Below are 14,923 nucleotides of genomic sequence, written 5' to 3' on the forward strand. Positions count from 1 at the left end.
CGAAGACCACCCAGATCAAAACAACCAGCATAGGGCATCCCCCAGACTGCAGGAACGGGTGCAGACAGCCCATTCCATGTGAAGGGCCTGTCTTCTGATGGGAATTTTTGGGATACAGGTACTCCATCACCCGGATGGCCTGTGGGGAGAATGTGAACCCTAGAGCTGCCACAGGCACTGTGCCACCAGGAGGGGAGCCAGACTTGGGATGAAGAGGCCCTGGAGAGAGCAGCACAATGACAACTCACATGAGTCATTACAGCCAACCTGACACCCCTTTCCCCACCCCCAGATGCCACCTGCACCAGAAAAGCCCTTACTCTGGAAGTCAGCTGAAGCTGGGTTTCCATGACTTGCTACCAACTGCATGTACCAAAAGGCTGATAAGCAAAATCAAAGAACTAATCAAATGGAGAGAGATTCCATGTTCACAGATAGGAAGACAATATTGTCAAGATGTCAGTTCTTCCCAACTTGATCTACCCATTCAACACAATCCCAATCAAAATCCTAGCAAGTTACTTTGTGGATATTAACAAACTGAACCTAAAATTATACGAAAAAGCAAAAGACCTGGAAGAGTCGACACAAATTGAAGGAAAAGAACAAAGTTGAAGGACTGGTGTTACCTGACTTTAAGACTTACTATGAGGCTGCAGTAACCAAGACGGTGTAGTATTGCCAAAGAAGAATAGACAAATGATTCAATGGAACGGAATAGAGAACTCAGAAACAGAACCGCATAAATATAATCAACTGGTCTTTGACAAAAGAGCAAAGGCAACAAGAGAGCAAGAGAGTCTGTTCAACAAATGGTGCTGAACAACTGGACATCCACATGCATAAAATGAATCTAAGAGCGATGTCAGCACCACGGTGGAGTGAGTTGTTCCCTTTCTCTCTCTTCTCTAAGCTACAACCAGTCAGCAAGCCACTGACCAATGGAAGATTCCCTGTGCGGCCACAATCTTCCTCCACTTTATTTGTGTGGGACACCTCCACAGCATGGCTGGCGAGCGGACAGGTCCGCACCTAGGATCCAAACCTCTGAGCCTGGGCCACTGCAGCAGGGCACGTGGGACTTTAACCACTCAGCCACACAGACAACTCTTTGTCTTTTGATTGGTGAATTCAATCCGTTTGCACTTAGAGTGATTATTGATATATTACGGCTTAATAAATATGCCATTCTGTCTTTTGTTTTCTGGTTGTTCTGTATTTCTGTTGTTTCTTTTTCCTTGTATTTCTGTCTGCCATTTCAATTTGGTGGTTTTCTATGTTTTCCCCAGTTTTCTCTTTATTTATGCTTTGTAACTCTGCTCTGACTTTCCAAGATTGGGGATGGTATATAATCTCAGATTGTCTCAGCTGGGGTGGGGCCCTCTGACTTGAATTTCCAAAACATACTGGCCTGCACAACTGTGAGAAAACAGGTGGCTTGCTCAAGCAGTCCTGGAAGGGGCAGAGAAGGCAGGCCAGCTTGCTCTCTACCCCTCTCCCAGCAGACTTAGCCTGCTTACTGGAGGGCAGTCCTGGCGGGGGTAGAGAGGGTGATTACTCCCTGCCTGTCTACCAGCACATCCAGTGTGTGCGTCTCCTCCCCCTCCCCCCGGCAGTGACCAGGTCTTTCCAGCTTGGCACAGATGTTGGTTCAGGGCTAATCTTCCTCACGAAGAAAAAAAAAAAGAGGAGGATTGGCAATGGATGTTAGCTCAGGGGAATCTTCCTCAGCAAAACAGGAAAAAGACACAGAGTGGCAGTATGGATTAAAAAACAAGACCCAACAATATGCTGCCTCCAGGAAACACATCTCAGTTCTAAAGACAAACAGGCTCAGAGTGAAGGGATGCAAGATGATACTCCATATAAATGGCAAGCAAAAGAAAGTGGATGTAGCTGTACTTACATCAGACAAAGCAGACTTCAGAATAAAAAGGATAACAAGAGACAAAGATGGGCATTATACAATGATAAAAGGGACATTCCAACAAGAAGACATAATATGTATTAATATATATGAACTTAACACAAGAGCACCAAAGTACATAAAGCAGCTATTAACAGACTAAAGAGAGAAACTGACAGCAACACAATCAGAGTAGGGGACCTCAATGCCCCACTTCAACAATGGATAGATCATCCAGACAGAAAGTCAACAAGGAAACAGTGGACTTAAATGAAACACTAGACCAGATGGACTACATATATACATACATATATATACACACATACAGAACAATCCATCCAAAAACAGAATACACATTCTTCTCAAGTACATCTGGAACCTTCTCGAAGACAGACCATACGATGGGAACCAAAGCAAGCCTCAATAAATTTAAGAAGCTTGAAATCATATCAAGCATCTTTTCTGACCACAATGCTATGAAACTAGAAGTCGACTACAAGAAAAACACTGATAAATTCACAAATATGTGGGTCCTAAAGAACATGCTACTGAACAACACTGGATCAATGAAGAAATCAAAAGGGAAAGCAAAAAATACCTAGAAACAAATGAAAAGGAAAACACCACACACCAAAACATGGGATGCAGCAAAAGCAGTACTAAGAGGAAAATTTACAGCAATGCAGGCCTACCTCAACAAACAAGAAAAATCTCAAATAAACAAGCTTACCGTATACCTAAAAGAACTAGAAAAAGAACAAAGCCCAAAGTCAGTAGCAGGAGAGAAGTAATAAAAATCAGAGCAGAAGTAAATGAAATAGAGACTAAAAAGAAACAAGAGAAAGAATCAGTGAAACTAAGAGCTGGTTCTTCGAGAAGATAAACAAAATTGACAAACCCTTAGCCAGACTCACTAAGAAAAAGAGAGAGAGGGGCTGGCCCCGTGGCCGAGTGGTTAAGTTCGCAGGCTCCACTGCAGGTGGCCCAGTGTTTCACTGGTTCGAATCCTGGGTGTAGACATGGCACTGTTCATCAAACCACGCTGAGGCAGCATCCCACATGTCATAAATAGAAGGACCCACAACGAAGAATATACAACTATGTACTGGAGGGCTTTGGGGAGAAAAAGGAAAAAAATAAAATCTTTAAAAAAAAGAAAAAGAAAAAGAGAGAGAAGACTCGAATAAATAAAATCAGAAAAGAAAGAGGAGAAATTACAACAGATACCACAGAAATACAAAGTATTATAAGAGAATACTACGAAAAGCTATATGCCAACAAATTGGATAACTTAGAAGAAATGGATAAATTCTTAGAATCATACAACCTCCCAACAGTGAATCAATAAGAAACAGAGAACCTAAATAGACAAATGACAAAGAGACTGAAACAGTAATCAAAAACCTCCCCAAAAAACAAAAGTGCAGGACCAGATGGCTTCTCTGGTGAATTCTACCAAACATTCAAAGAAGATTTAACACCTATCTTTCTAAAACTATTCCGAAACATTGAAGAGGACGGGACACTTCCTAACGCATTATACAAGGCCAGTGTTACCCTGATACCAACACCAGACAAGGACAACACAAAAAAGGAAAATCACAGAGCAATATTGCTGATGAACACAGATGCAAAAATCCTCAACGAAATATTAGCAAATCGAATATAACAATACATTAAAAGGATCACACACCATGGTCAAGTGAGAATTCTTCCAGGGATGCAGGGATGGTTCAACATCCACAAATCAGTCAATGTGAAACATCACATGAACAAAACAAAAAATAAAAGTCACATGATAATCTTAACAGATGCAGAGAAAGCATCTGAGAAGATCCAACATCCATTTACCATAAAAATCCTCAATAAAAATGGATATAGAAGGAAAATACCTCAACATAATAAAGACCATATATGACAAACCCACAGCCAACATCATACTCAACAGTGCAAAACCGAAAGCTATTCCTCTGAGAGCAGGAACAAGACAAGTATGCCTACTCTCGCCAGACTTATTCAACATAGTACTGGAAGTTTTAGCCAGAGTAAGTAGGCAAGAAAAAGAAATAAAAAAGATCCAAATAAGAAAGAAGGAAAACTGTCATTATTTGCAGATGACATGATTCTACATGTAGAAAACCCTAAAGAATCCACCAAAAAACTATTAGAAATAATCAATGAATATAGTAAAGTTGCAGGGTACAAAATCAACAGACAAAAATCAGCTGCATTTCTATACATGAACAACAAACCAGCAGAAAGGGAAATCAAGAACACAATCCCATTTACAGTTGCAACAAAAAGAATAAAATACCTAGGAATACATTTAACCAAGGAGGTGAAAGATCTATACGTTGAAAACTATAAGACACTATTGAGAGGAACTGAAGAAGACATAAAGAAATGGAGGAGCCAGCCCGGTGGTGCAGCAGTTAAGTGCACGCATCCGCTTCAGCAACCCTGGGTTCTCCGGTCGAATCCTGGGTGTGGACACGGTACCACATGTTAAGCCGTGCTGCAGTAGGCATCCCACATAGAAAGTAGAGGAAGATGGGCACGGATGTTAGCTCAGGGCCAGTTTTCCTCAGAAAAAAAGAGGAGGATTGGCAGATGTTAGCTCAGGGCTAATCTTCCTTGGTAAAAAAAAAAAAAAAGAAATGGAAAGATATACCATGCTCATGGATTGGAGGAATAAACATAGTTAAAATGTCCATATTACCTAAAGCAATCTCCAGATTCAACGCAATCCCAATCAGAATCCCAATGGCATTCTTCACAGAAATAGAACAAAGAATCCTAAAACTACATGGAACAACAACAGCATGGTAGGGGCCAGCGCCGTGGCCGAGTGGTTAAGTTTGCGTGCTCTGCTTCAGCAGCCCAGGGTTTTGCTGGTTCAAATCCTGGGTGCGGACACGGCACCGCTCATCAGGCCATGCTGAGGCAGCATCCCACATGCCACAACTAGAAGAAGGACCCACAACTAAAAATACTCAGCTATATACAGGAGTGCTTTGGGGAGAAAAAGGAAAAATAAAATCTTTTTTTTTTTTTAAAGATTTTTTTTCCTTTTTCTCCCCAAAGCCCCCCGGTACATAGCTGTATATTCTTTGTTGTGGGTCCTTCGAGTTGTGGCACATGGAATGCTGCCTCAGCGTGGTCCGATGAGCAGTGCCATGTCCGCACCCAGGACTCGAACCAACGAAACACTGGTCCGCCTGCAGCGAAGCACGCGAACTTAACCACTCAGCCACAGGGCCAGCCCCAGGAAAAATAAAATCTTTAAAAAAAAAAAAAAAACCAGCATGGTGCTGGCACAAAAACAGACACACAGATCAATGGAACAGAACTGAAAGCCCAGAAATAAAACCACACATCTACGGACAGCTAATCTTCAACAAAGGAGCCAAGAACATGAAATGGAGAAAGCAAAGTCTCTTCGTAAGTGGTGTTGGGAAAACTGGACAGCCACACACAAAGGAATGAGAGTAGACCATCATCTTAAACCACACACAAAAATTAACTCAAAATGGATTAAAGACTTGAATCCAAGACCTGAAACCATAAAACTCCTAGAAGAAAATATAGGCAGTATGCTCTCTGACACAGGTGTTAGCAGTATGTTTTTGAATACCATGCCTACTCAGACAAGGGAAATAGAAGAAAAAATAAGCAAGTGGAACCACATCAGACTAAAAAGCTTCTACAAGGCAAAGGCAACTATCAACAAAATGAAAAGATAACCCACCAACTGGGAGAAAATATTTGCAAATTATATATTTGACAAGGGGTTAATTTCCAAACTATATAAAGAACTCATACAACTCAACAACAAAAAAAATGAACAATTTGATCAAAAAATGGGCAGAGGATATGAATGACGTGTCCAAAGAAGAGATACAGATTGCCAACAGGCACATGAAAAGATGTTAAAGATCACTAAATGCAAATCAAAACTACACTGAGATATCACCTTACATCCATCAGCATGGCTATAATTTACAAGACAAGCGATAACAAGTGTTAGAGAGGATGTGGCGAGAAGGGAACTCTCACACACTGCTGGTGGGAATCCAAACGGGTGCAGCCACTATGGAAAACAGTATGGAGATTTCTCAAAAAGTTAAAAATAGAAATACCATATGATCCAGCTATTCCACTACTGGATATTTATCCAAAGAACATGAAATCAATAATTCAAAAAGATACATGCATCCTATGTTCACTGCAGCATTATTCACAATAGCTGAGATGTGGAAACAACCCAAGTGCCCATTAACAGATCAATGGATAAAGATGTGGCATATATATACATATACAATGGAATACTACTCAGCCATAAGAAAGACAAAACTATGTCATTTGCAGCAACACAGATGGACCCTGAGGGTATCACGCTGAGTGAAATAAGTCAGAGAAAGACAAATATGACATGCTTTCACTCATATTTGGAAGATAAATACACACACACATACATAAGGAGAAGAGATTAGTGGTTACCACAGAAAGCAGTGAGGGGAGGGCAACTGGGGTAAAGGGGCACATATGTACAGTGATGGATAAACACTGGACCATTGGTGGTGAACACCACGCAGTCTACACAGAAACTGAAATAGAGTGATGTACACCTGAAATTTATACAATGTTGTAAGGCAATATGACCCCAATAAAATAATTTAAAAAAAGAAAAAGAATCTAGGCAGCGAACCTCCATCATTCACAAAAATTAACTCAAAATGGATCGGAGACCTAAACGTAAAATGCGAAACTCAAATTCTTAGAAGATAACAGGAGAAAACCTAGCTGACCTTGGGTACGTCGATGACTTTTTAAATACAACACCAAAGGTATGATCCATGAAAGAATTGATAAGCTAGACTTTATTAGAATTAAAAACTTCTGCTCTTTGAAGGATGTTGTCAAGAGAACGAGAAGACACACTACGGACTGGGACAAAATATTTGCAAAAGACACATCTGATAAAGGACTGTTATCCAGAATATATAAAGAACTCTTAAAACTCAACAATAAGAAAATAACCTAACTGGGGCCGGCCTCGTGGCCAAGTGTTTGGGTTTGCATGCTCCACTTCAGTGGCCCAGGGTTTCACCAGTTTGGGTCCTGGGTGCAGAACTGGCACCACTCATCAAGCCATGCTGAGGTGGTGTCCCACACAGCAGAACCAGAAGGACCTACAACTAGAATATACAACTAGGTACTGGGGAGCTTTGGGGAGAAGAAAAATTTTTAAAAAGAGAGAAGATTGGCAACAGATATTGGCTCGGGTGCCAATCTTTAAAAAAAAAAAAGAAAAGAAAAGAATCCAATTTTTAAAAATGGGTCAGGGGCCAGCCTGTTGGCATAATGGTTAAGTTCATGCACTCTGCTTCAGCGACCAGGGGTTTGCGGGTTTGGATCCACGTGTGGACCTACATACCACTCATCTAGTCATGTCATGGCGGTGTGCCACATACAAAATAGAGGAAGACTGGCACAGATGGTAGCTCAGCAACAACCTTCCTCAAGCAAAAAGACAAATATTGGCAACAGATGTTAGCTCAGAGCCCATCTTCCTCACCATAAAAAAAAAGGGGGCCAGAGACCTGAACAGTCACTTCACCAAAGAAGATATACAGATGGCAAATAAGCATACGAAAAGATGCTCCACGTTATATGCCATAGGGGAATTGTAAATTAAGGCAACAAGACACCACTACACACCTATTAGAATGGCCAAAGTCTAGAACACAGACAACACCAAATGCTGACAAGGACGTGGAACAGGAGGGACTCTTCATCCACTGCTGGTGGGAATACAAAATGGTACAGCCACTTTGGAAGACAGTTTGGCAGTTTTTACAAAACTAAACATACTCTTATCATACGCTCTACCCAAAGGAACTCAAAGTTATGTCCACACAAAAACATGCACACAGACGTTTATCGCAGCTTTAGTCATAACTGCCAACACTTGGAAGCAACCAAGATGATCTTCAGTAGATGAATGGATAAACTATGACACAACCAGACAACGGAATATTATTCAGCACTAAAAAGAAATAAGCTATCAAGCCACAAAAAGACACAGAGGAACCTTAAACGCATATTGCTAAGTGAAAGAAGCCAATCTGAAAAGGCTACACACTGTGTGATTCCAGCTATATGACATTCTGGAAAAGCACAATTATGGAGACAGTAAAAAGAGTGATTGCCAGGGATTAGGGAGAAAGGAGAAATGAACAGGTGGAGCACAGAGGATTTTCAGGGCAGTAAAATTATTCTGTAAGACACCACAATGATGGATACATGTCATACATTTGTCCAAATCCGTTGAATGTACACCACCTAGAGCGGACTCTAATGTAAGCTATGGACTCGAGGTGATTATGATGTGTCAATGTAGGTTCGTCAGTCCTAACAAATGTACCACTCTAACCTAAGATGTTAACAACAGGGGAAATGGCAGGTGTGGCAGCAGGGGATGATCTCTGTACCTTCCTCTAAATTTTGTTGTGAATCTAAAACTGCTCTAAAAAACACAGTTTATTTTTTTAAAAATTATCCTTAATGTTAGAAGAAGAAGGAAAGAAAGACAAATCGGGAAAGAAGAGTGCACGAGTGCAGGTGGTTACCACCCTTAACTTCATGGAGACTGGAGGAAAGAGTCACAAGTTAGAGGCTGACTCGCTCACATGTGGAGAACCACTCCCAGTTTTATTTTTCTCCATTATTTCTGTTCTTGATGTGAGAGACCTTCAGTAGATACGTCTGAAAACTGAGCCAGGGCACAGGAGCACTGCTGGGTTTCCCACTGTAAATATAAGTAACCACGGGCACTGCCGCTCAGCAACACAAACAAAACAGAGAAGGGAGAGAAAACACAGTCTCAGGCTGAATCTAGAAACTAGGTCAAGGCAGTGAATGAAACTGCAAACAGGTCCGAAACTCTACATACGGGAAAGAGGAAGCAAAGACACAGGCTTGGCAGAGGAGGGATCAGTGTGGCTGCTGTGCCCCAACAGCATTTGACTTTTTATTTTCTCTTAAAAGTCTGTTTGAATTTACCTCTTAAACATTTCTCATCATGCAATGTTAAAACATGCGTGTGTTTTTAATAAAATATTATTTTAAAAGAGCAAAACAAAGAAAATCGTCAACACAATGGTCTGTTTCCACACCCAGAATTAGGTCGAGTGCTGTGGCTCTGCACACAGGGTGGCCAACGTCCACCCCAAGGCCACCCCCAAGACAGGCCCAGTACCCACAGAAAAAGAAATCAACCTGCAGGTGTGGCAGGCTTCCCAGAGAGACCGTCTGACACCAAAGCTGAAGACCCCCAAAGTGATTACAAAACAGACTTCCAAGAGACAACTCAGGGAGAAACTTATGGGAATAAGATGAACATCCTCAAAACACCACCAAAAGTTGCTGGGGTGCAATACAGAGAGTAAAAAACCTTTAAAATACATCTGTACACTGGGCCACCCTACCTGTCAATAACATCCTGGAGGGATTCCTGACGTTGAGTCAGCGTCAGAATCAGGTCCCTCTGACTTTTGGAGGGTGACGTGAAACAGCTCGCTGGCCCAGCCCCCTTCCCGTGACTGCTATCCAAAGCCCCGAGCCAGGGCATCTGCTCTCTGCCAGCCAGGGAACAAATCCCCAACAAATCTCTGCCGTAGACAGGAGCGCGGGAACACCGCCGTTCATTGACAAAATAAATCTGGTCCAGCCGCTCTTTCAAAAGTCTGGTCTTTTCCTCCTTTATCAAAAACAAGGATGTAAATGGTTACTGCGAAACAAGAGGCCCAGTTACTGGTCTCCCCAAGCCCTGTGGGGCCCCTCATGTATGGTGACTGCTGCACAGGGTACACTAGGACACGCAGGTCCTGGTTCTACAGGAAACAGCGACAGAAAAGAAGCACAGAAAACTGGCACTCTTTTCCCCGCCAACGTGAAAAGTATTTCTCAAAACACTGTGAGCATTTCTAACATCTAGAAGGCAGGTACGAGAATATAAAAAAACGTGAAAGGGGATTTTTGCAATTATAAAGTCCAGTTTCATTCCTTTTATTCAGAAATGTGTTTTTAAAATCAAAATTTTTTAATTCAGAGAGACTATGTATTTTGGAAGGCACATAAATTGATGATGCCTCATAGAAGCTGTTAGCTATCACAACCATCCCTTATAACAAGCAATTTCTGAAAAACAACTTCCATGCATGCGGTTGTCACCCATCCATGGCGTTCAGGTGTACTGCACCATACCTGGGTTGGTCCTCCAATGGGAGAGGCTGGCTTGGAGGCCATTCCAGGGTCTCCTGCAGCCAGGGGATTGACTGCCACTCGACCAGGCACACCCACTACAAATGCAAAAGTGAAGAGTTGGAAACCAAGCCTACTGGCACGCTCTCCAGACCCTCATTCTCCACGAGCACGATCTCTATCACCTTTCACCAGCACATTTCTGGAATGTGTAAATTATTCAGAACTGCCAGCAAAGCATTCCTGCTCTCTGGTGACAATCTAATCTGAGCATCATGGGTCTATCTCTCCTTTGGTGAGTGCCCCATGTGCTCAGAGGAGCCCACCACACACCTCAGACTCTGGTCATCCTCATTGCCATCACACCAGTGCAGCAGCCATATGGACCCCAGCACTCCACTTCCCTTCGTCCTTCATCATTTACCCCAACTGCCTGTGGCCAGGGAGTCAGCACTGTCCTCCAGACCAGGACAGAACCACCCCAGGATGACACACGGCCTGCTCCTACCAGCAGGGCCAAGCTGTTTGTCCTGACAGAGACTTTCACACAGGAGACTGCTGAAAGAGGTACCTGAGGACTGAAAAGGGCTCTGGGGTCAGACATCCACCTCAGGGGGGCAAAGGGAAGAGCCAAGGTGATTAGAACCTAGGGGCTGGGGCTGGTGCCAGGCACAGGAGCTCGAGGCCCACAAGACAGGATTTATTAAGCTCTGGGGAGGATGCCAGCAGCTGGTTCTAGGAGAGTGAGAGAAAACCTGGAAAATGGAACTCACTGCAAGTGGAACCACATGCCACAGCTGGGATGCAGAACTGCTGCCAGGGCAACACTGACAGCGCTGCAGCCTCCTCCAGCATCCCACTGGCACAGTCCAATGGGAAGGGGGTACACAGGCCCCACCCCAGCTTTGCCACACACCATCCACAGACTGGGTCTGAGCGGTGACAAGGGATTCAGGTTGGGAGTGCTCCCTGCTGCTTCCACAGGTCAACTCGACCTGAGTGCCTGCTCAGTCCGTGGGCTCCTCAGCAGGCACCACAGATGGGGTGCACCCAGGGAGAGCAGGACGGGAAGCAGGCTGCAGGATGGGTGAGGAGCAGCATAGGCTGGGCTAGATGGAGAAGGCTCTGAACCAGGCTCCACTACCTGTCCCAGGGGAAATTCTCACACATTCGAGAAATATATTTGACATTAACAATCAAAATTTCTCATGATTCCAAGTCTCTTGTTAGAGCAAAAAAAATCCCAAATCTAAGGTGAGTGGAGGCTGATTATATTCAACCAATACCTTTGAGAGCGAAAGAGAAAGAAAACCAACGAAGCTGATACCAGCCCGTCTGTGGAAATCAGAGATGGCCAAAGATGGGACTTGCAGGTTCTGGGGCACACAGCAGATATCATAAACATCTTGCAGCTACCTTAGAAGCGAAGAAAGTCAGAAAGAAGCTTCAAAGCCAAGTCTGTTTCCTGAGCACTCACCTGGCGGGGTCACGGGTGCAGGGCCTGGGCCGCTGGCCGGGGGTTTGCTTCCCAGGGCATTCAGGGCGCCCGCCTGAGACACAGTCTGCATCACCACCGGGCCTGGGGGTCGCAGATAGGACTGCCCAGGCGCAGACACGATCTGAAGAACGCTACCTGCAATCACATGGGTGCGCCTTTTACCTACAGGCTACACTACTTCCAAATATACAAAAACAAACAAGGCAATAACCAAAACTCCAAAATCAAATTTACTCCAACGAGGCAATGCAATGTTCAGTTACTTGGAGAAAAATGAAAATATTTCATTCACAATGAATGAAAACTCTAAGGAACAATGTCATTTTGCTTAAAATCAAGACAAAGCTCATCTCTTCCTTGCAATTCCTATTTCTGGTGACACAATGGATACCTGCTGAGGGTGTGTCACATGTGTTTGAGGCCCTAAACCCCCAAGCCAGTCATAGGTGGAAGGTCCCAGCTCCCAGATCATGTTTTGGTGCTTGCCATCCAACTGGATGCTAGATGAAGAAGTTTCCAAAGACTTGTTTTTCAGGCCAAATGCTCTACTGCCACTAATTAAGGAGCTTGCCATTTTCCAGCTTTTGTGTGGTTAAGTCTTTCTTAACTCTCTGGAGGAAAGGCCCCACAGTGTGCTCTACACAACTAGAGCTCAACAGAAATGGAACAGATGGCCTCACCCCATTGGTTAAAAAACTGGAGAAATATGAAATTAAACCACATTAAATAGTTTCTTTGCAGCAAGCTTCCCGGGTGCCTCTGCTCTGCTGATGTGCATGTGACTCCAGAACTGGTGCAGAGCATCCCAGACCTGGCTGACAACAAAGCCCTTCGCCCCTGACAAGAGCCATGAACAACACATCCTGGGAAGACGGCTAAGGGAGGGCACCAGCCGAGGCTGCTACGGACACCACCTTGGAATCCTAACCTACCGTGAGAGGGACTGAAATGACTAAAGTGCTGCCATGTAATCATTAAGGATTAATACTAACATGCTACTTAAACAGCATCCCCTCATTTTCTTCGAAAAGCAATTACTACAGGAACATATCGTTCTCAGCCAAAGGCTGAGGAGGCTTTGGTCTAGAAGTTAAAATTGTAAAACCTGTATATATAAAGAACATGACTTCTACATAAAGTGCTGGTCCTTTGGCATTTTTAGGGCAATTTGTCTCACACTAAAATTAGAAAGTAGCAAATACTTCTATTTTGATTTTAAAAATAGGAAACATTTTTCAAAAGAGAGATTTTATTAAAAAATTACCGTCATCTCTTTAGCATGTATCAAGTACCAGGCAACCACATGATTTATGTATGTTATCTCACTAGTCCACTAAACACCCTATAAGGCAAGACTCATTAAGGCCATTTCCAAGTAAAGCAACTGCGCTTAAAGGAGCTAACAGGCCCAAATCACAGCTACACAGGGAGGAGTCAGGCCTGGGACGGCTCTGCCTGCAAACTACCTGCAGTTGAGTTCTTCACCTGTCACAATGAGTTAGCCGTCTTTTACCTTGTAGCTGCAGGGGCTGGCCAGCTGTGAGCTGCCGGAGCTGGCTGTGTGACAAGGTGAATTTGTTCCCTTGGAACTGCAGCGTCACAGGGGTCTCTGGCTGGGCGACTCGACTTGGCGGTCCCGCAAGGGAAGCCAGCTGGGCTATTTTGACTACCTCTCCACCTGCAGAAACGCAGAAAAAGGAATTAAGACTTTGGGGAAAACTTTGCAATTACTATACTGACAATCACTTGTCACATGCAATGACTGTCTACTGTAAACTGAAGTATCAGAGAAATATTTATTGGGTATTGCTTTCTAACACTTTCAGAAAATAACTTTTTTAACAGAAAAGAGAAGATAATTAAAATCAAATTTTAATGTTTCACTTACTTAATCATAACTGGTAGAGATTTTAGATATCAAACATTAACATAACTAACCAAACTATTAAAGAATACTTTACTTTTCTTTCCAACCAATAAAAAAGTTTCAAACATCAAAAACGAGAAATCTGTTTGTAATATACTTTCAAACTCTCATATCAACTCTTCAGAGAACTTTCAAAATGTGAAAAAGTACACGTCCAATTCAGCTCACAGAGGTAAACAAGATTTTATCACTAGAGCTATAAAAGAAAAGAACTAGCTTCAATTACACCCATGATCTTCTCAAAACTTGGGACTGTACTTAAGTACACAAACGCATCACACAAAGGTAGCTTTAAGATATAGTTTCACACTAATTTGAACTAGGTCGTAGGATGCCATCTACGTGTCCTGTGAGGAGAAACTTAGCACTGCTGAAAGCATACCTCAGACGGGGTCACCCGCACCTAACCCAAAAAGGCACTGCCTTCCAGCTGTAACTCAGCAGCAGGTTTCAAAGTGTAAACAGTCGCTATGCGAGTCTAAATGTTCCTCCCAAGAAAACCCACACCAGAATTATTAGAGATTCTATAAAGACAACAGTTACAGAAAACTAGAAAAATACCCAAAATTACCTTTCCCACAGAAACCATGAATGAGGAAGGGAAAATGATAAAAGGAGATGCAGAGATTTGTCTGTGAAGTTTGAAGGGCCCATCAGCCCTCGGTGAAGGCGTGAGAGTGAAGGGCGGCCTGGCTGACTTTATGCCCCCCAAGCACAGCTCCTGGGGCACAGCCCACAGAGTTCCTACCCCAGGCAAACAGAAATGGAACATATACAAGTGCTTCCTCCTTTGGGCAACTAACTAGGATAACTACTATTTGCTGGCAATGGAAGAGAAGGTTGTCATGAGAGAAAACTAGCCTGCACTCAGCGTCTCCTCGTGACATTGCCTCTCTCCCTCATCTTTCCAGAAAGGCCTCCACACAACTTGCTACAACAACAAATAAAGTGCTTAAGGTGGCGTCTGAAAAATGATGTAGCCCATAATAGTTTCAGTAACGGTACTTTCTACATCAGAATGAACAGGGGTACATATAAGAATCAGAAATATGCTAATTGCACTGATGACAATAAAAAGCTCTATCAAAAAAATTTAATAAGATAACAACATTTTAGTCATTGACCTATTTATTACAAAATGCCTTAGTCACACAGTAATTCACTCCAGGTTTAAATTTGGTGATAAGTGAGAGACTAAAAGAAGTCATGGTTTTCAGAAACTGAACGCTAGTTCACACGGCTGGCAAACAAGTTGCTGGCTTGTTTTACTCCCATTTGCTCCCCGAGGTGACCCTTGTGGCTGATGGAAGGAAACCTTGGCAAACAC

The 14,923-nt window shown here is 43.1% G+C and overlaps 1 protein-coding gene across 26 annotated transcripts in view; it reads right to left on the reverse strand.

Annotated features, from left to right (window-relative positions):
- The window catches only part of LOC106843859 (E1A-binding protein p400), a 120,040-nt gene that overhangs the window by 43,535 nt on the left and 61,582 nt on the right, over nt 1-14,923 (reverse strand). For all 26 annotated transcript variants that reach the window (XM_044776097.2, XM_070515819.1, XM_044776103.2 and 23 more), the window contains 4 exons: nt 13,183-13,347; nt 11,649-11,804; nt 10,175-10,269; nt 9,397-9,668 (listed from right to left, as the gene is read on the reverse strand). In XM_044776097.2, the coding sequence (XP_044632032.2) occupies nt 9,397-9,668; nt 10,175-10,269; nt 11,649-11,804; nt 13,183-13,347 (688 nt within the window). The remainder of the gene's footprint in view (nt 1-9,396; nt 9,669-10,174; nt 10,270-11,648; nt 11,805-13,182; nt 13,348-14,923) is intronic.

Source organism: Equus asinus, chromosome 8, assembly GCF_041296235.1.
Source record: "Equus asinus isolate D_3611 breed Donkey chromosome 8, EquAss-T2T_v2, whole genome shotgun sequence".
Lineage (NCBI taxonomy): Eukaryota > Metazoa > Chordata > Mammalia > Perissodactyla > Equidae > Equus > Equus asinus.